Here is a 21,284-nt window from a genome sequence, read left to right as displayed (position 1 = left end):
AATGAAAGCTATTGGCTACTGGCCTCTTTATAGTCCCGTCGTACCTGGTTTATATCACCTCATTCTGAATGATCGGATTTTCTGACAACTTTGTGCGGCCGTGTGTATGCAAGACAAGTTTGGGCCAAAATCCATTGGAAAAATCAGACGGATTTTGTCAACGGAATGTCCAACCCTGTGTACAGGGCATTACAGTTTGTACAGTCAGGGCAGATTCTTATCGAGCCTGCACCCACAGAGGGATCCACCGAACAGGGCTGTGCAAGCTTGAGCAGAGACCCTACGCTCTATCCAGGTTTACAGGGACATTTTCATGTTTTAAAAAGCAACAGGAAAATCATGATACAGAGGATATAATAATAAAAAAAATGATTATATATATATATATATATATATATATATATATATATATATATATATATATAGAAAGCTTATTTGACAAAGATTATGATGTAAAGTGGAAAGCATCAAGGGTTCAAATGTGAATTGGAAAATTATAAAGGCAGGAAAATTCATATGAATGTGTGCAACCGGCTTATGAATGGCAACCTTTACAAGGGCTCTGGCATTTGAATAGGACTTTCCTCAGGCTGAAACATAATTTGAACGATCCTGTGTCTGTATTGGGGCACCAGGCGAATCACTGGATCCACCTAATTTCACCCAAATCTAATTTTTTTATTTTTTTGGCGATAGTCCTTAAATGGGAGGTACCCACACTGGCCTTTTTTTTTATTATTTATTTTTCTTTCCTTTTTTTTTTTTATTGTACAGTCCCCCAAATAAAATGAGACATTAAATCATTTACATGTGACTCTCACATCTCCAAACTTTAAAGTATGGATGTATTGCACATCCAAAAATATGCAGAGAACACAAACACTTGTCATGCTAGGTAGCCACAGTCGTAGAACGGTTTTTAATGGCAAATAAAGTCTTGTGGTTTTGGTAATGACTGCAGTCAGTGGCAAAGTTTTATCTTCGAATGGCTTTAAGTAGTTAAAACCTGTGAACTCCAAAATGGCTTTATTCTACCTAGAAAAAAAATAGTTTCCAGAAAAACACAGCGTTTTTCCTAAAATATTTAGTTCTTCATGAAAACATCTAGAACTACAACGAATTTCCATTGCAAATATTCTTCAAGGTGACTCAGTGATGGTCCATGGGTGCTGGAAGTCCAATTATTCCAGCAGGGCATCCAACAGGATGTCTTATTTATTTATTTATTTTTAAATAGGTGGCTTACCCCTTTCATCATATTTTTGGCATGTTAGGAACCCGAAAGACCATGCCATTTTGCACGTCGGCTGGCCAGAAACCTCTTGGAATCCAAATAAACCTTTATAATGAAGAATCCTTTACTTCTGCCGCATGAAATCACAAACCCTTCCGCTCTAGCCTCTCCAGAATCAATTGTAGCTTCCTCACAGCTTCTTTCCGTGCCTGACGAACACCGTCCTGACCACCAGTTTCTACAGAATCTAATTCTAATAACTGCTTTGTTAATAGCTCTTCTAAACATCGATAACTCATGTCAGTCTTTCTCCCAACAAACTCATCCACCTCCTTCTCCAGTTCCACCACCTTTTCCAAGACTTCGCTGATCTTCACAATGCCAGGATGGGCGTTTGAAGAATCAGCTGGAGAAGCATTAGCTTCTTTGGCTCTAGGACTGGTTTCTTGGTTTGAAGGATCTTTCCGGTTGTACATTTGAGGAGAAGCGCTGTAATGAGGGTTGGGTGGGGCTATTGAGGCAGGTGGGTTAGGCTTGGGTTCCGGTGTTGGCCCTGGTTGAGAGATATTTGAGGGGTAGCCAGGGTAGGGCCTTTGATGGTTGTAGTTGGATGGCAGAGATGGATCCTGAAATAAAAATGTAAGATGAAAAAAAAAAAAAAAAAAGAATTATACCAAGAATAACACAAGCTTTCTAATTATTGTTGCACATTCATCATCAGAAATAAAACTAGCCCTGGACAGAAGATAAAACCAAGACATCACAGACCAACAACAAAACGCTTTACCCTTCCATAAGTAAAAAAAATAAAAAATATATATACACCAATGCCTACGTGCATAGGTGACAATTCTGGTAATGACATTTAAGGTTGTGAGAAAAAGGTTGGGAACTCCCTAGTAATTATCTAAATTTCTCTGGGAATGGTTCATAAAATGTTATTTAATGTTATTCTGAGTAATAAGAACAGTCATAAAGACTTTCTTATTTAAACAAAGCCTACTTGCAAGGTGCTCTTAAACCATTTCCCGTGGCAATGGAAAACATACCCTTATTTAAAGTGATACTAAAGTCACTTTTTTTTTTTTTTGCTAAAGAGGAAGTAAACCCGGATGGGTTCTACTTCCGGTGCCGCAGACTCCGGCTTTGTGATTGGCTGGAGCTGCGTGATGTCACTCCTGCACATGCGTGCGGGAGCAGTCAGTCACGGCCCACGCTGGGGAAGAAACGGCACGGTGGTCCGTTTCTAGACAGCACATGCGCTGATGATGACACTGTCGCACTACAAGTGAAATATCTCTTAAACAGCGTACGTTTAGAAGATATTTCCACTACCTATAGGCAAGCCTTATTTTAAGCTTACCCATGGATAAAAGTAAGACAAAAAGGGTTTACAATCACTTTAAAAATAATAAACATGTTATACTTACCTGCCCTGTGCAGTTGTTTTGCACAGAGCAGCCTAGATCCTCCCCTTCTTAGGTTCCTCTCTGGTGCTCCTGGTTCCTCCCCCGTTGAGTGCCCCCAACAAGAAGCTTGCTACTGGGGCACCTGAGCCACTGCTCTGTGTGTCTATTCAGACAGAGAGCCGTGGTCCCACCCCCTCTCTATCCTCATTGACAGCAGCGGGAGCCAATGGCGCTTCCCTGCTGTCTCAGCCAATGAGGAGGAAGAGTCTCGGATAGCCGAGTCTTTCGTGCAACATCCCTGAATCGAGATGGGGCTCAGGTAAGCATTAGGGAGGCTGCTGCACATAGAAGGCTTTTTATCTTAAGGCATAGAATGGCAAGTAGCTTCCCATTCCTCTGTCCAGTAAACTGCATTGTGCATGGAAAGTGTTAATAAGAGCCAGGAACCGGTGTACACATACACGTCTTATCAATAACACTGGGCCTGTTAGAGGCTGAGGCTTCACCCGTCACTGTGGGCATACCCTGAAAGGAGCTTCAGAGTCCTGAACTACATACGTTGCACTGCATGCCTAGGTGACACCTAACACCACATTCAGTGCCTGAAGTAAACATTACAGGCCATGCCAACAGAGTGGGGTCCAAGTACAGTCCCCAAGGAACTTATTTGGAAGCTGCTAGATAGCCCTGGGGCAGTATGGTGTGCTCTGTGGGTGACCATAACAAGTTTAGTTTGACAGTGAACACATGACAGTAGCTACATATAAACCATGGTCTATGAATACAAGTGCTCTGTCATATACTGTTAGATTAATATAAAATCAATAAAAATGTATTTGGGTATAGTGTTCTATGACGACAATTGTCAAACTATCACAGCACGGAAAAGCTAAATACAGTGCCTTGCGAAAGTATTCGGCCCCCTTGAACTTTTCAACCTTTTGCCACATTTCAGGCTTCAAACATAGATATAAAATTTTAATTTTTTGTGAAGAATCAACAACAAGTGGGACACAATTGTGAAGTGGAAAACTTTTTTAGCAAATAAAAAACTGAAAAGTGGTGCGTGCAAAATTATTTGGCCCCTTTACTTTCAGTGCAGCAAACTCACTCCAGAAGTTCAGCGAGGATCTCTGAATGATCCAATGTTGTCCTAAATGACTGATGGTGAAAAACAGAATCCACCTGTGTGTAATCAAGTCTCTGTATAAATGCACCTGCTCTGTGATAGTCTCAGGGTTCTGTTGAAAGCGCAGAGAGCATCATGAAGACCAAGGAACACACCAGGCAGGTCCGTAATACTGTTGTGGAGAAGTTTAAAGCCGGATTTGGATACAAAAAGATTTCCCAAGCTTTAAACATCCCAAGGAGCACTGTGCAAGTGATCATTTTGAAATGGAAGGAGTATCAGACCACTGCAAATCTACCAAGACCTGGCCGTCCCTCTAAACTTTCAGCTCAGACAAGGAGAAGACTGATCAGAGATGCAGCCAAGAGGCCCATGATCACTCTGGATGAACTGCAGAGAACTACAGCTGAGGTAGGAGAGTCTGTCCATAGGACAACAATCAGTCGTACACTGCACAAATCTGGCCTTTATGGAAGAGTGGCAAGAAGAAAGCCATTTCTCAAAGATATCCATAAAAAGTCTTGTCTAAAGTTTGCCACAAGCCACCTGGGAGACACACCAAACATGTGGAAGAAGGTGCTCTGGTCAGATAAAACCAAAATCGAACTTTTTGCCCACAATGCAAAACGATATGTTTGGCGTAAAAGCAACACAGCTCATCACTCTCAACACACCATCCCCACTGTCAAACATGGTGGTGGCAGCATCATGGTTTGGGCCTGCTTTTCTTCAGCAGGGACAGGGAAGATGGTTAAAATTGAGGGGAAGATGGATACAGCCAAATACAGGACCATTCTGAATGAAAACCTGTTGGAGTCTGCAAAAGACCTGAAACTGGGACGGAGATTTATCTTCCAACAAGACAATGATCCCAAACATACAGCAAAATCTACAAAGGAATGGTTCACAAATAAAACGTATCCAGGTGTTAGAATGGCCAAGTCAAAGTCCAGACCTGAATCCAATGGAGAATCTGTGGAAAGAGCTGAAAACTGCTGTTCACAAACGCTCTCCATCCAACCTCACTGAGCTCGAGCTGTTTTGCAAGGAAGAATGGGCAAGAATTTCAGTCTCTCAATGTGCACAACTGATAGAGACATACCCCAAGCGACTTGCAGCTGTAATCGCAGCAAAAGGTGGCTCTACAAAGTATTAATGCAAGGAGGCCGAATAATTTTGCACGCCCCACTTTTCATTTTTTTTATTAGTTAAAAAAAGTTTCAAAAATCCAATAGATTTCGTTCCACTTCACAATTGTGTCCCACTTGTTGGTGATTCTTCACAAAAAATAAAAATGTTATATCTTTATGTTTGAAGCCTAAAATGTGGCAAAAGGTTGAAAAGTTCAAGGGGGCCGAATACTTTCGCAAGGCACTGTATGGCCTGGTAATGAAGGGGTATTACAGGATGTTACTCAATTGGTTGAGCTTTCCTGAGATGTGTGTAATTAGCCAAATTATCTGTAGTTGCAGTATATTGTCATGAATGGTGTCTTAGTCTGTAGGGTTCAATATTGAGTTGGCCCACCCTCTGCAGCTATAACAGCTTCACCTCTTCTGGGAAGACTGTCCACAAGGTTTAGGAGTGTGTCTATGGGGAAGTTTCACCATTCTTCCAGAAGCACATTTGTGCGGTCAGGCACTGATGTAGACGAAAAAGCCTGGCTCGCAGTCCAGTGTTAATTTTAGTCTCAGGGCTAAAATGGCATTTTAGTTTTAGTTCCATTTTAGTCTTCTGCAATTGTTTTAGCCGTATTTAGACGACTAAATCTCCAGTACGTTTTAGTCTACTAAAATCTCGAGTAGATTTCAGTAAAATAGTTATTTACCGATACAGAGTGGGCATCACCCGGTCTGGTTAAAGAATATTCCTAAAGGTCAAGTGACCAGAATCAGAAGGAACTGCTCCAATGATAATGATTTCTTCTCCCAGGCGAATAGGATTAAAGAAAAATTCCTAGAAAAGGGCTATAGTGATAAACAACTGGACAAAGTGATTGAAGGAGTAGCATCCACATCAAGAGATAATCTCTTGAGTAATAATAATAAGGGCAATCACACTTCCAACAGTCACGAATGGAATTTTATATCAGGGTACCACTCACAATATAGGGAGGTGGAGAATATCTTTTTATCACACTGGCACATCCTTTTGATGGACAAAACATTACAACCAGTGCTACCTGCAAAACCCGGGTTTATATATAGAAGAGCCCCTAACTATGCTGATAAGATAGTTAAAAAAGTGATTGACCCACCTACTCATCCTCCCACTTTGTGGGAAAAAGAAGGGTTTTTTGCTTGTAGACGTTGCAGGGCGTGTAAAGAAGTAAACACACCAATAAGAGCAATGGAACGCTTTTTAGCAACAGAGAATAATAAAGAATTTACAATCAAAGGGTTTATTACCTGCAATACATCGTATGTTGTGTATGCTTTACAATGCCCATGTGGGTTGATCTATATAGGCCGGACTAAAAGACTTCTAAGGATAAGAATAGCGGAACATGTGGCTAATATTAAACTGGGTTTTAAGGATCATAATGTATCCCTACACTTTAAGCTTTACCATAATCAGGATCCTTCTGGACTCAGATTTTGGGGTGTAGAACATATGAAACCCCCCTGGAGAGGGGTAAATATGGTACGAGAGTTATCCAAACGTGAAACGGAATGGATATATTTGATTGACACTTTAACACCAAAGGGGTTAAATGTTGACCTAGATATTAATTGTTTCATTAGTGATTATTAAATTGTCTGGTTTACGATCCCTTCCTCTTAATATTTAAACATTTTAATGTTTTAAGTAGTAATCCTTTAAGTAGTATCTAGGTAGATGCTTATGTAGGTGATATAGTGTATGGAGTAATGAAGACATTCACGGTACGGTCTTTGATGTTTGCATCATTGCATATCTGTACCAATTTTATATATAAATACTATAGACATATAGAGGTTTGGTAATTATAATCACTCTATGGTTGATACACTACTAATGATTAAATTTTTGACATGAGTTGACTAATACTATTATAAAGGCTATTATAGAATGATCATGTTTAAATATGTGCTGACTCACAATATTTACGTTATTTTGAATATTTTTAATATTTTTTATATATTTTAAATAATTTTAGGTTTTTGCGTCGGTTCTCGCCTGTGTTTTTATTTTAGTAAGAAGCTCCCTTCAACCGAAATGACACCTCATAGAGATAAAAATCTCGGAGGTGGTGGATATATGACATATATTCACAACTCTTTGCTCATTGCCACTATAACTTCAGCGTTATATGGGGTGCATTTAGTGTATGCATTAGCGATATATACATGTATAAGTATATGTATATTTTGGATGATGCACATGACATACACACTAGCTTTTTCTAAATAGGATGTATCTCTTAGGGAGACAGCTTATGGACCTTGTATGTGTATATAGGTCCTTGCTCACATATTACACAAACATACATGGATCATGTGAGGATCTAATGGGTAGTTCACTATCTTCATGTACTATGTAATTTTGTATTTATATTTTTATTTATGTGTATATTAAGGGTAATTTTAATTAGGAGGTCTATGTTTCTTTCTTTCATGTATTGTTTTTGTTGTAATGTTCATTTTGCCTGTTCTGCTAAGGAGGTCGCCAGTAGTTCGGCGATCGTTTGTGTTCATTCAATTATCTCTCCCCTGTATTGAGAACCGAGCTGGCCGCGTCCGGTTACCATGACGTTGTGCAGCGTCATGTGGGCTGGATAGTGCAGGGCTACGTGATTGGTTGACAGGGTGTGAGACTGTTGAATATATATTGGCCGTCGGCGTCGTGTAGCCACGCCCTCTGGTGAAGTCGGAAGTGACGAAACGCGTCAGGGCGTGGCCTACACGACGCTACCGGAAGTGAGGTGTGCGCTCCACCGCTGACCACAGACCAGGAAGTGATGCACAGTGTACACAGAGGAACACTTGTGGATGGCTCGGGGATCTGAATAATCGGTGAAGTACACAATTTTGAAATGCTGATGATGTTTTAAACAATGTACGCAGATATTTAAATGGGTGATTTTATTATTTTGTGCGAACCTTTTAAAAAATAAAACAGTATTATGCTATGTGCACACTTTGTTTTATTTTTATGACAAACTTGGAGGACTGTTTGGAACTGCAACGCTAAGGTGATATATTACCATACTCAAGGAAGTGACTACTCCTTAAGGCTTGTGTTTTCAGCAGTGTCTGGTGAGTTTAACCCCCTAGGGGGTACGCATCGCATGTGGTGACGCACTCCCGGTTTATGGTGGAAGAAAGGTCGACAGCACTTTGATCACCGTGCAATGCTGATTAGATCACTATAGACACCTTATCTGCACATTAAGAACTTTTTAGTGATTGCTCGTACATTGCTATTTCTGTAAAGGACTTTCTACAGAGCGCTGTTTTAATGCGGATATTCTCAGATTTATCTTGATGAATTGTTTGTATTACTTTTTTATAGATTTCAGTAATTGCTATTTAGTTATAGTCATAGTCTTTTGACTAAAATGCCATTTTAGTTTTATTTTAGTTATCTCAATAGTTTTAGTCGTATTTTAGTCGACTAAAATAGTATTCATTTAGTTGACTCAATTAACACTGTTGCAGTCTCCACTCTAATTCATCCCAAAGGTGTTCTATTGGGTTGAGGTCAGGGCTCTGTGCAGGCCAGTCAAGTTCCTCTACCGCAAACTCGATCATCCCTGTGTTAATGGACCTTGCTTTGTGCACTGGTGCGCAGTCATGTTGGAAGAGGAAGGGACCATCCCCAAACTGTTCCCACAAAGTTGTGAAATTGTCCAAAATGTCTTGGTATGCTGATGCCTTAAGAGTTTCCTTTCACTGGAACTAAGGGGCCAAGCCCAAGCCCTGGAAAACAACCCCACACCAAAATCCCCCCGTCTACCAAATGATTTGGATCATTGCACAAAGCAAGTTCCCTAAAGACACGGATAAGCAAGTTTGGGGTGGAGGAACTTGACTTGCCTGACCTCAACCCAATAGAACACCTTTGGGATAAATTAGAGTGGAGACTGCTCATCCAACATCAGTGCCTGACCTCACAAATGCGCTAGAATGGTCAAACATTCCCATAGACACACTCCTAAACCTTGTGGACAGCCTTCCCAGAAGAGTTGAAGCTGTTATAGCTGCAAAGGTTGGGCCATCTCAATAGTAAACCCTACAGACTAAGACTGGGAAGCCATTAAAGTTCATATGCGTGTCAAGGCATGTGTCCCAATACTTTTGACAATATAGTGTATGTGAAGACCAGGAATGAGATGGGAGGAGGCTGAATTCTCTCATGCAATAGTGCGATCCACCCTTTTTTGTAGAATCCTGATGCTTCAGATCATAAAGAGTGTACTGTATCCATCGCCAGATAAATATCCCAGCAAAACACTGACGTCAGCAATACACATAAACAAAGATGAGTCATTGAGTAATATCATCACGCACTTTGTGAAGTTCTGAAAACAGGAGGGAGCAATTCTAGGAGGGGCGGTTACGTCATTCCCATGAGAAGTCTTTGTTCAGACAGTCAGACAGATACTTAGGACAGCTAAGCAAATAAACATGACATTCTGCACAAGGATTGTCCACTGTTTAAGGGTGGCTACACATCTCCTGCTATATGACACCAACCTAGCTGATAGGAATGTTTACAACAATATGGTTGTGTAGGTGTTAAAAGAGGAGGTCTGTCCACCACTGCAAAAATTAAAAGCCAGCAGCTACACATACTGCAGCTGCTGACTTTTAATAACAGGACACTTACCTTCCCTGGAGGGAAGCAATGTCAGCACCACAGCTGATCCTTCCCCATTTATTATCAGCATGCTGAAACAGGGCTGAGGAAGGAGGAGTCCTTGTTCTCCCAGCATGCATTGGCTTGATTACTTTTTGCTACTCTCAAATCACACATTTCATTCGTTTTGAACACAAATTGAAAAAAAAAAAATATATATATATATAATTTTAAAAAATAGCATGGGGAGTCCCCCCAACCCATACCAGGCTCTGTAATGGATTCTGAGGGGAACCCTATGCCAAAATGAAAATAAAAAGAAATGAAACAAAATCCATACCAGATCCTCATTCGAGCATGCAGCCTGCCAGGCCAGAAAGGAGTGCTTTAGGGTAGGGAGTGCTCCCCCTTTCCCCAAAGAACCTTGTCCCCGTTATCATGGGGACAAGGGTCTCTTCCCCACAACCGTTGGCCAAATCTCAAAGCCTCCTTTAACAGATCCTGCCCCTCCCCTATGTGAACTAGTATGGGATACATGGTAAAATATGTGTCAAAAAAAAATAAAAAACAGACAGTTTGACAATTCCTTTATTAAAAAAAACAAAAAAACAAAAAAAAAACAAACACACACACACACACAACAAAAACGTCCCTCCGAAGTAAATCCAATTTCAATCACAGTGAACGCCACCGCCGACCCGAAAAAAAGCCCCATTAAAAAAAAAAAAAAAAAAAAAAAAAAAAAAAAACAAACACACACACACACACAGGTCTGAACCTGATGTCAGCTCTCGCCATCTGACAGCTGCACTGCCTCCCGCTGCAAAATAAATGAAAGGGTGGTGCCACCCAGTGACATCACAGTGTGGGTCCCCTCCGCCTTGTGACACCATGGACAAGGGGCATGCTGAGTTGATGACATCAGGAGAAGGTGGGGGACATCCAGTGACGCCCCTTGGTTTATTGCTTCCCCCCCTTTCTTGGCCTGCCAGCCTACATACTCAGATAAGGGTCTGGAGTCAAATCGGGGGGGGGGGGGGGGGGGGGTTAAGTTCCCATAAAAAAACCATACCAGACCTGAGCCCCATGCTTTTTTTTTTACATTTTGCATGGGGTTCCCCTTAAAATCCATACTAGACCCGAAGGGCCTGGTATGGATTAGGGGGGGGGGGGGTAAACCTACAGTTTTTTTTCCTCAAATTTTATTGCTGGCGATTCTTTGGTTTACATTCAGCTGTCAGTGGGAAGCCACAGACAGCTGATTAGTCATCGGTTGTTAAGGACGCATCGACCAGCTTGCCAGCCTGCTCCTCAACATCCAGCTATTGTCAAGATTGCAAGCGGTCGCCTGCTCCTAAAATTCTTATCAGAACCGTATCTAAATCGCAGCTGAACAGCTACTTTGGCAATTCAGAGTGAAAACGGACCTAAAATTTGCACCGCAAATGTGTGAACTTGGCCTTAAACTATGGCCGCATCTGTTTAGATGCAGCCACTGTTGAGCTGACAATTTTCTATCTGTCTTTCCTCCATCTAAGGGCTTTTTGTGTTAGAGGTGTACATTCACAGCTAAGATTGTAACAGCTACTTCACAGACATTGAGTATTTTATTATAAATGTACAATAAAAATGCAAATAGCAAAAAATGATACATACAATTACATGAAAAGGTTTGTAACAAATATACTTAGGTAAACATTAGTATGCGACTCAGCTCAGTATATTTGTTACAAACCTTTTCACGATATTGTATATATCTCTTTTTTGCTATTTGCAATTTTATTGTACATTAACAGTGCAAAAGTATTCACCCCCCCACCCCCCCTTGGCATTTTTCATGTTTTGTTGCCTCACAACCTGAAATTAACATGGATTGTTTGAAGATGTGCATCATTTAATTTACAGAACATGCCCACAACCCTGAAGAAGCTTTTTTTTTTTTTTGAAAAAGTAAATGTGCATAACTATTCACCCCCCTAAAGTCAATACTTTGTAGAGCCACCTTTTGCGGCTATCACAGCTCCAAGTCGCTTTGGATAAGTCTCTATGAGCTTGCCACATCTGACCACTGGGATTTTTGCCCATTCCTCCTTGCAAAACTGCTCCAGTTCCTTCAAGTTGGATGGTTTGTGCTTGTGAACAGCGATCTTTAAGTCTGACTGCAGATTTTCTATTGGATTGAGGTCTGGGCTTTGACTAGGCCATTCCAACACATTTACATGTTTCCCCTTGAACCACTCAAGTGTTGCTTTAGCAGTGTGTTTGGGGTCATTGTCTGCTGGAAGGTGAACCTCCTCCGTCCTAGCCTCAAATCACACACAGAGTAGTAGAGGTTTTATTTAAGAATATTCCTGTATTTAGCACCATCCATCTTTCCCTCAACTCTGACCAGTTTCCCAGTCCCGACTGATGAAAACTTCCCCACAGCATGATGCTGGTGTTCTTTGGGTGATGTGATATGTTGGGTTTGCGCCAGAGTTTTCTTTGATGGCCAAAAAGTTCAATTTTAGTCTCATCAGACAAGAGCACCTTCCTCCATACATTTTGGGAGTCTCCCACATGCCTTTTCACAAACTCAAAACATGCCATTTTCTTTTTGCTGAAAGTAATGGCTTTCTTCTGGCCACTGTGCCATTAAGCCCAACTTTATGGAGCGTACGGCTTATTGTTGTTCTATGTATAGTTACTCCAGTCTCTGCTGTGGAACTCTGCAGCTCCTCCAGGGTTAACGTAGGTCCCTGTGCTGACTCTCTGATTAATGCCCTCCTTGCCCGATCCGTGAGTTTTGGTGTGCGCCCATCTCTTGGCAGGTTTGCTGTTGTGCCATGTTCTTTCCATTTGGTTATGACAGATTTGATGGTGCTCCTAGGGATTAAAGATTTGGATATTTTTGTATAACCCAACACCGACTTGTACTTCTCAAGTACATTGTCCCTTACTTGTTTGGAGAGTTCCTTGGTCTTCATGGCAGTGTTTGGTTAGTGGTGCCTCTTATTTAGGTGTTGCATCCTCTGGGGCCTTTCAAAAAGGTGTGTATATGTAATGACAGATCATGTGACTTTTAGATTGCACACATGTGGACATCACTTGATGATAGATTTGATGGTGCTCCTAGGGATCATCAACGATTTGGATATTTTTTTTTATAACCTAAGCCTGACTTGTACTTCTCAACAACATTGTCCCTTACTTGTTTGGAGAGTTTGTGGTCTTCATGGCAGTGTTTGGTTAGTGGTGCCTCTTATTTAGGTGTTGCATCCTCTGGGGCCTTTCAAAAAGGTGTGTATGTGTAATGACAGATCATGTGACACTTAGATTGCACACAGGTGGACATCATTTCACCAATTATGTGACTTCTGAAGGTAATTGGTTGCACCAGAGCTTTTTATGGAATTTTTCTAATTTTACTTCACCTACTTAGACCATTGTGTTCTGATCCATCACATATAATTCAGATAAAAAAAACATTGAACTACAGGCTGTAATGTAACAAAATAGGTAAAAAGCCAAGGGGGGGTGAATACTTTTGAAAGGAAAAGTATAATAAAATACTTTTTTTACTATATTACATGGTCTGCCTATAAAATCCAGAGAGGTATTACCGTGCCTTACCAGCACTAGGTTCTTCATTTTTCTTGTTTTTAAACATCGATATGAGAAGATCCCTGGCTTACTGGTAGGACATAATGAGACGTGTAGTTCTTCTACAATTGCAGATAAACATCTAAAGCTTTCTGAACATGGCTGCTTACCTTCATATCATACACTCCTGGTGGTACGTCTCCTCCTGTCCATGGTGGTCTGCCACCAGCCATATAATGGCCGCTGTTTGGGTTGTGTGGAGGAGGGGGTGCTGGGGGCCACTGGTATGGGTTGTGGGCTCCATACATGTTCCAGTTTTCATTTTGTGGGCTCTGTTGAGGCATTCCCTGGAAAACAAGATATCGTGCTATCTTTTACCAGTGCAATATAAAAAGAGGCATTTTTATTACAGCTTCATGTTGATTACAATCAAGTACAAGATAAGTTCTGCCCAGTCTTAAGCTGGCCATACATTATACAATTTTCTTATTCAATTGACTTTAGATTTACCTTCCACTATGTAGCGCAAGGGCCTGCCTGATTGCATAAAAATTTTTAATTTAGGTTTGACCTCATATTATATGGTTTTGGCAAACTAAAGGAAAATTGTACAAGAAGATTGTATAATGTATGGCCAGCAATACATGCATTTTCACGGGCAAAGTCATTAGGAGTAGTCATTAGCACTTATGTTCATTCAAGGACCTGCCAGAAAGAGAGCTGCTAATTAGGTCAATGCCTGTTCAAATCAGACTGGAACTAGAGGGAAAATAAAAAAATGACATGTGCTGCAGTCTGTCAGCATTAACCATTTGCCGACCGTATAACTTACCTATATGGCTGCAAGGTGGCTTTGCTGCGCCAGACACGTACCTAGTATGTGATCTGACACTTCTGCGTAGGTGGCACACATGCTTATCTGCGGGTAACGCAGACTCTATGTCCGCTGGCACCCACTGATCATTCGGTATAAAGGCAGAACGGCGGTCTACCTATGTAAACAAGGCAGATCGCTGTTCTGTCAGTAGGGAAGGCATGTATCCTGCGTTCCTGCAAAGCAGGGACAAGGATCCATGTCTTCCCCTAGTAAAAGGGCCTCCCACACAGTACAAAAGCACAGGCTAGGCACAGTTAACCCCTTGATTGCGCCCGATGTCAACTCCTCCTCAGCAAGTGTCCTTAGTACAGCGACAGTGCATATATTTAGCACTAATCACTGTATAAGCTTCACTGGTTCCCAGAAAAGTGTTAGTGTACGATTTGTCTACCGCAATATCGCAGTCCCGGTAATCGCTGCCATCACTAGTAAAAATAAATAATCCATAAATATATTCCATAGTTTGAAGACACTATAACGTTTGCGCAAACCAATCAATAAACGCTTATTGGGATATTTGTTTACCACAGATATGTAGCAGAAAAAGATTGGCCTAAATTTATAAAGAAATGCGTTTTTTTTTAATTGGATATGTTTTATAGCAGAATGTAAAAAAGTATGTTTAATCAAAATTTGTGGGAGGGACAAAAAAAAAAAAAAAAAAGAGCGGGGGGGGAGAAGAGAGAGAGAGAGAGAGAGAGAGAGAGAGAGAGAGAGAGAGAGAGAGAGAGAGAGAGAGAGAGAGAGAGAGAGAGAGAGAGAGAGAGAGAGAGAGAGAGAGAGAGAGAGAGAGAGAGAGAGAGAGAGAGAGAGAGAGAGAGAGAGAGAGAGAGAGAGAGAGAGAGAGAGAGAGAGAGAGAGAGAGAGAGAGAGAGAGAGAGAGAGAGAGAGAGAGAGAGAGAGAGAGAGAGAGAGAGAGAGAGAGAGAGAGAGAGAGACCGGTGTCACGGCTCCATGTCTGATGCTGTGGCTCGGGTGCCCCCATAGCAAGCTGCTTGCTGTCGGGGCACTCAACAGGAGGAAGGGGTCAGGATCGCAGAAGAGGCGGATCTGGGCTGCTCTGTGCAAAACCACTGCAAAAGAGCAGGTAGGTATAACATGTTTGTTATTTTTATAGGCGCGGAAAAAAAAAACGGAACTTTACAATCACTTTAATTAGTCTTGGGGGTCCGTTCTTCTTTCACTTGTATAAATTAATGAATATCATGACCATGTGGGACAAGGTATCTTATGGAGTTGGCCTTGTAAAAATGACTTTAATACCCTTGAGTACATAATATTTTTTCCTTATAGATATTCAGGTGTGGTCTGTGTACAAAGGTCATGCCTGTTGCCATTTTCAGTTTTACAATAGGCATGTGTTAAAGGTTTCACTTTATAACTGGCACAGCAGAGCTCAAACTAGAGGGAGGAAAGAGGCAACACAAGAAGCCAGCCAGTTGTGCTGCAATGCTCCAGTACCAACAAGGGTCATAAGGATAGGAAGTGAGAGAGGATTGCTAAGATGAGCCCAGCAGTCTGTGCTTCTACTTTTACTGTCTAACACACAGGCTGGGGGAAAGACAAGACCAGTAATGCCACGTACACACGATCGGACTATCCGCCAGAGTCCGGACAATTCACCTGTGTATGGGCTCCGGCTGACTTTTTCTTCTCAAAAGTCCGGTGGACTTTGAAAGAAGTCTCGACTCAAAATTGTCCGCCGGACTGCCATCTGCCTGTCTGTGTACCATCCGCCAGACTTTTGAAACGAGCGGACTTGCCCACACACGGAGTAAAGCCCGTTCATTTTGGACATGGCTCCAGGTAGACGGAATTAGCGAAGGAAGTCAATGTCGCCACCTCCATCGGCGAGATTGACACCTTGCTAGCTCCGTTACCTGGAATGGATTTAAAGGGGAACCCCTACGCTGAAAAAAATAGCATGAGGTCCCCCCAAAGTCCATACCAGACCCTTATCCGAGCACACAGCCCGGCCAGTCAGGAAAGGGGGTGGGGACGAGCGAGCTCCCCCCCATCCTGAGCCATACCAGGCCGCGTGCCCACAACATGGCCCTGCAGGCCCCCCACCCCAAAGCATCTTGTCCCCATGTTGATGAGGACAAGGGCCTCTTCCCGACAACCCTGGCCATTGGTTCCGCTTCCTCCCCACCTCCGATGCCACATTTGGCACCTTTCAGTGGGGAGAACGGATACCTATTTTTGACAGGTACCCTTCCCTATTTCCGGAAGACAGCACCTCAGCTCCGTCCCCCTCTTTCTTGGTCCACCGTCGGGCCAGCAAGGAAGCGCTGCAAGCTTTGCGGATGCGCAGTAGGGAACCGGCTGTGAAGCTGAAAGGCTTCACTGCTGGTTACCCTTACCACGAATGGCAGCGGCAGAACCTGATAGCCTGGCTGGCGTATAAACAGAAAAGATATTCCCCTGCGCTGGTGCATGGGGCCTTAATAAGGCTGGTAGTATTTCTTAGTGGTGTATATGTAAAGAGATCATGTATGCCCCGTTGCCTATGCTGACTAGGGGAAGGCCAAAATACTATGTAAATAAGGAAAAGGAAGTACGTTGCGTGATGCGTGAATCATTAAAACAAGGAGTTTATTATAAACAAAATTAATGTGTACAAGGAAATACTAAGTTTTCCTACATATGAAGGTGTTGGCGAATCAATCGAGTATCCCTCGTGTGGATAACGCATTTCTAGGGTTTTCCTCTTCATCAGAGCCTTAGAGAGACAAATCTAATCTGCGTTTTAAAAATGTATAACAATAGATAGAGGAGGCAGGATGGGTAGTGTTACTACATAGGTGGTATCATTTTGCGGGTGGTTTCTTGTTCGCTGTAGGGGTTATCCTTCACAACACTCTCAGCACCGTAGGAACGGTGTGTACATATAGGGTTTGTTGTTGGTCTTGGAGACCCGGTGGTTGATTCTGGTATTGCAGCCAAGGATCTGTGAGTGGATAGCCATGTTGCTGTTGGGCTATTCCGGGTGATTCGCCTGTGCTGTGGCTGTACAGTGTCTCCCACTAAACTGCATCTGTATTGTGGTCCGCAGCAAAGAGTACTTTCTGTATCCGGGTCACACAGCTGCAATGCGCAGCCGCTCACTTCTACTCTACCAAGCATCCACACTATGAGCACTATAACCCCTACAGTAAAACAGAATATGACCGCAAAACTATACCACCTATGTAGTAACACTACCCATCCAGCCAGTGGCGTAACTAGAACCTTCAGTGCCCCCGATGCAAGAATCCATGAAGGGCCCCCCTGAACCCCAGCCAGGGCCCTTCCCTCCGAGTCCGGTGGTGGAACTCCAGGGCGTGGTCACAGGTATGACCTTTTTGAGCCCTGTAGTTCCACCACTGGTATCAGTAGTTTTTTTTTAATCATTTATTTTTTTATTTTTAGGTGCCCCATTGGGGGACTGTCCCTAGGCAGGATGAAGTACCTGTCCCCAGAAGAGATGAGGTCCTTTTCTCCAGGGCAGATGAGGTTACTGCCCCCAGGTGAGAAGGGGTCCCTGTCCCCATGTGAGAAGGGGTCCCTGTCCCCACTTGAGAAGGGGTCCCTGTCCCCAGGGGGAGATGAAGGGGGTATGTAATGGTGTGTGGGGGATGGGGTCCTCTCACTCACCATGACCAAGCTGTAGGCCGCTCACTCATCCATGTTGGCCTGGGCCCCATCCAGTGTGCTGGACGGGTGATCAGCATATCTCCCAGAAAGACCCTTCATCATCTAAGTATGACGGTGGAGGAGGGGGGCTGGCAGACAAGCCTGCAGTGTCCTCCGGGGAGCTGGCTCTCATAGGGCTGAACTGCATCTGTGTGCTTAAAGTGGGGTACCCCCTAAAAAAAAAAAAATTAAAAGTCAGCAGCTACAAATACTGCAGCTGCTGGCTTTTAATAATCGGACACTTACCTGCCCCAGGGTCCAGCGATGCGGGGGAACGAAGCCCCCCCCTCGCTCCCCGCTCCGCTCGCGGCGCCGTCATGCATACTGTGGGCACCCGGCTGTGGCTTCACAGCCGGGCACCCACTGCGCATGCGCGAGCGGCGCAGGGCGCCGTGATACGCCGTACAGTCACCTGGGACACGTGACAGGTCCCAGGTGAATGTGCGGCGCGAGGGGAAGTGATGTCACCAGCCCGGGCAATGAAGAAGGCAGACTACGAGGGACCCCCTAGCAACCGGTATTTAGAGGTGAGTAAAATTTTTTTTTTTTGCCAATTATTTTTTTTGCATTTTTTTTAAGAATTTTAAGTAGTTTTATTTTTTGGGGGGCAACACCACTTTAAAGTTTTTTTACCCGGGAGAAGTATGCAGTGCAGTGTGGTCCGGACTGGGGGGGGGGGGGGGCGTGCTACTCTGGCTGGGGAGAACAGACATCGGACTGAGCGGCAATGCATGGAGCAGGAGAGGGGTACTCTGAGGAGCCGGCTGAGGACACAGGTCATGCTGGGAATGCACAACTAAAGAGCAGCCAGTGCGATAGTCGAGCATGGAGCTCTGCTAGTCACCCTCCACCTCCAGCCACCCGTGTGCATGGTGCACTGGTACCCCTAGCTGCCTATGCTGCTGCCGGCCATATGTAAAGGGGGCTGCATGGGCCCCGTTGCGGTCGCGACTGCTGCACCCCCTATAGTTACGCCCCTGCATCCAGCATCCTCTATTTTAAAACACAGATTAGATTTGGCTCTCTAAGGCTCCGATGAAGAGGAAAAGCCTTGAAATGCGTTAGGCAATCATTCGAATATCCCTCGCGTGGATAACACCTCATATCAATCTACCAAGTGTTTAGCATTGCTTTTTATTCACATGTAGGCATACGTAATATTTCCTTGTATAGATTAATTTTGTTTATAATAAACTTGTTTTAATGATTCATACATCAGGCCACGTGCCTTCCTTTTCCTTCTTTACAGCCTGGCTGGGGTGCTGATATTGCGAGATCCCCGGACAGGCAAGTGTCCATATATTAAAAGTTTGTGGCTGCTGACTTAATCCCTCCCATCCCCAGGCAGAACACCGCTTTAACTGTGGCAACCCAATTGACAGCTTGCAGCTTCACATCCGGCTGCCCACTGTGCATGCCACACCTTGTGAATGGTCCTGCAATCTTCTGGGACCTCTGACCTGTCCCAGAAGACTGGGGAGAACTGTCAAACCAGGTACCCCCCCCCATCTTTCAGGCAGGGCTGTGCTGTGTGACAGAGCTGTGTAAACCTTAGGACTGGATGGAAGGAAATACAAATCCTTTAGCAGGTAAAACCATTTCAATATATGAGTGTTATGTGTATTAGTTGACTTTATATCAGCCTCTTGTAATCCATAGTACAGCTGCACTCAGATTGGGAGAATGAGGGGGTGCCACTAGGTGTGCTGCATGCAAATATGATAAGGAACAAGGTGACAGGAGGAGGGGCAAATGGAAAGTGAAGGAGAACCAGTCCATCTCCTGCTGCTCCTTCACTGTCCAATCAGCAGGCCGTATTACCAAATGCACTAGAGACAGTGGTACAACCCACCCGGTTGTGAAGGTGAAAAAGCTCTCTAATAATGTGTACAATTCAGCTGTATGTAGTTGTTTGCCTTGAGTTTATCTTTAATTACTTTTTGGATGGACAAATCTTTAGAATTCAGAAAGCAGCTGGTTCATGCAAAAGATATTTCCAAAAAAACAAAGAGATAAATTAGTTTTTAATGACGATAATAGAAAAAGGAACAAAAACATTTTAGATGCATTAGACAACTTCTTTGCTGGACTGATCCAGTCCACTCATAATGACTTACACATACAAATATTTCATTTACAAAAGAAAGCACCTATGACAAACGTATCAATGTCAGTCTAGAAAAGGCAGTCGTTACTCACCGGAGGAGCGGGGTATTGTTGATATTGGGGAGGCTGTTGAGGATAACCCCAATGTGAAGGGGCTTGCGGTGCACCACCTTGTTGTTTATAAGGATCCACAGTATAATGAGGCTGTGTGGGAGGAGGAGGTGGAGGTGGTTGATAATAGGGATTGGGCGGGTGAATGCCAGGATAAGAAGGGTTCATTGCAGACTGACTATAGGCTGGTCCATAGGAGCCATTGGCATAGTGCTCCATACCCTGTGAAAATAAATATATTAAGTTAATTAAATCTAATTTTTTTTTTTTTATATATATATATATATATATATATATATATATATATATATATATATATATATATATATAGCCACTACATATATTTTGTCTTCTGTAAGCAAACCACGATAAAGGGGATCTTCACCCCATGTTCTGTATAAAGGATCCTCCGTTAACATATACATTTACCCTTCTATCTGGACAAGCTTACTATTTCACAGAAATTAAGACAATAGGACAAGTCTCCAATATGGAGCAGAAGAGGTTGGCCATATTGTGCTACTACAAGTAACAGGCAAGTACATACCTGTCCTCCAACTGTGTAATTGGGGGGATAAGGAGGTCTGGGTTGACCTGCACAAGACCAGCCACTTGGATCGTACCCTGAATATGATGTGTTCTAAAAAAAAAAAAAAAAAAAAAAGGAAGAAGAGGAGACATGTCTTTAGGGCTGAGCTTTATTACTGCATTTGAAAATATAAAATACAATAGAAATACAAGCACAGCAAATATGATGCAACAATTCAGAAAAAGATGGACAAAGCTTAGTGTACTATACACACACACACACACACACACACACACCTCTGTGTGTGTGTAGAAGCACAATAAGGCCTCATGCACTGTACACTGCCTGTCTAAAGACATTTACTGGTTGATCTGCTGCTGCATACAGCTAGCCATTCAGATGCAGTAGAAGAGGCAACTGTATGCAGTTGTGCGCTGCATAAATCACCTGCCAGGTCACTTGCGTATACTCCTAATGCACACCATTTGCATCTGGAGCATACACCACAAAGCTAATTTCATTAGGCTCTGTAAAATGTACTGCATCAAAACCGCATGGAAAGTTCATAGAATGGGTCCCAAAGGCATAGTTCACACCAGTGCAGTGCGTTCCAGTGCTTTTCAATTCCAGAGGAAAAAAAAGTAATACACGCCGCTTTTTTCCTGCACAGAACTGTGCTGGAACGAGTTAAAAAGCATCTGGAAACGCATCAAAAATGTGCATGCAGAAATGCATCCGAAGGACATTTATGTGGTTTGAATGGGCACTAATAACTTTCACTCTACTACATGTACAAAACTTTTTTTTTTTACAAATAAACATTTAACAGGCGACAAAGGATTCCCAAAGCT

At 42.9% G+C, this 21,284-nt stretch overlaps 1 protein-coding gene across 2 annotated transcripts in view; it reads right to left on the bottom strand.

Moving 5' to 3' along the window:
- Positions 1-900: 900 nt before the first annotated feature.
- Positions 901-21,284, bottom strand: part of BAG4 (BAG cochaperone 4) — a 47,304-nt gene continuing 26,920 nt past the window's right edge. For both annotated transcript variants that reach the window (XM_077469976.1, XM_077469975.1), the window contains exons 2-5: positions 20,452-20,544; positions 19,887-20,126; positions 13,306-13,482; positions 901-1,860 (exon numbers count right to left, since the gene is read on the bottom strand). In XM_077469976.1, coding sequence (XP_077326102.1) covers positions 1,378-1,860; positions 13,306-13,482; positions 19,887-20,126; positions 20,452-20,544 — 993 coding nt within the window. In that variant the 3' untranslated portion in view covers positions 901-1,377. The remainder of the gene's footprint in view (positions 1,861-13,305; positions 13,483-19,886; positions 20,127-20,451; positions 20,545-21,284) is intronic.

Source organism: Lithobates pipiens, unplaced genomic scaffold (assembly GCF_037356315.1).
Source record: "Lithobates pipiens isolate NorthernLeopardFrog02 unplaced genomic scaffold, aLitPip1_a1.2 Scaffold_8, whole genome shotgun sequence".
NCBI classification, from domain to species: domain Eukaryota; kingdom Metazoa; phylum Chordata; class Amphibia; order Anura; family Ranidae; genus Lithobates; species Lithobates pipiens.
This window is presented reverse-complemented; position numbering and strand designations above follow the sequence as displayed.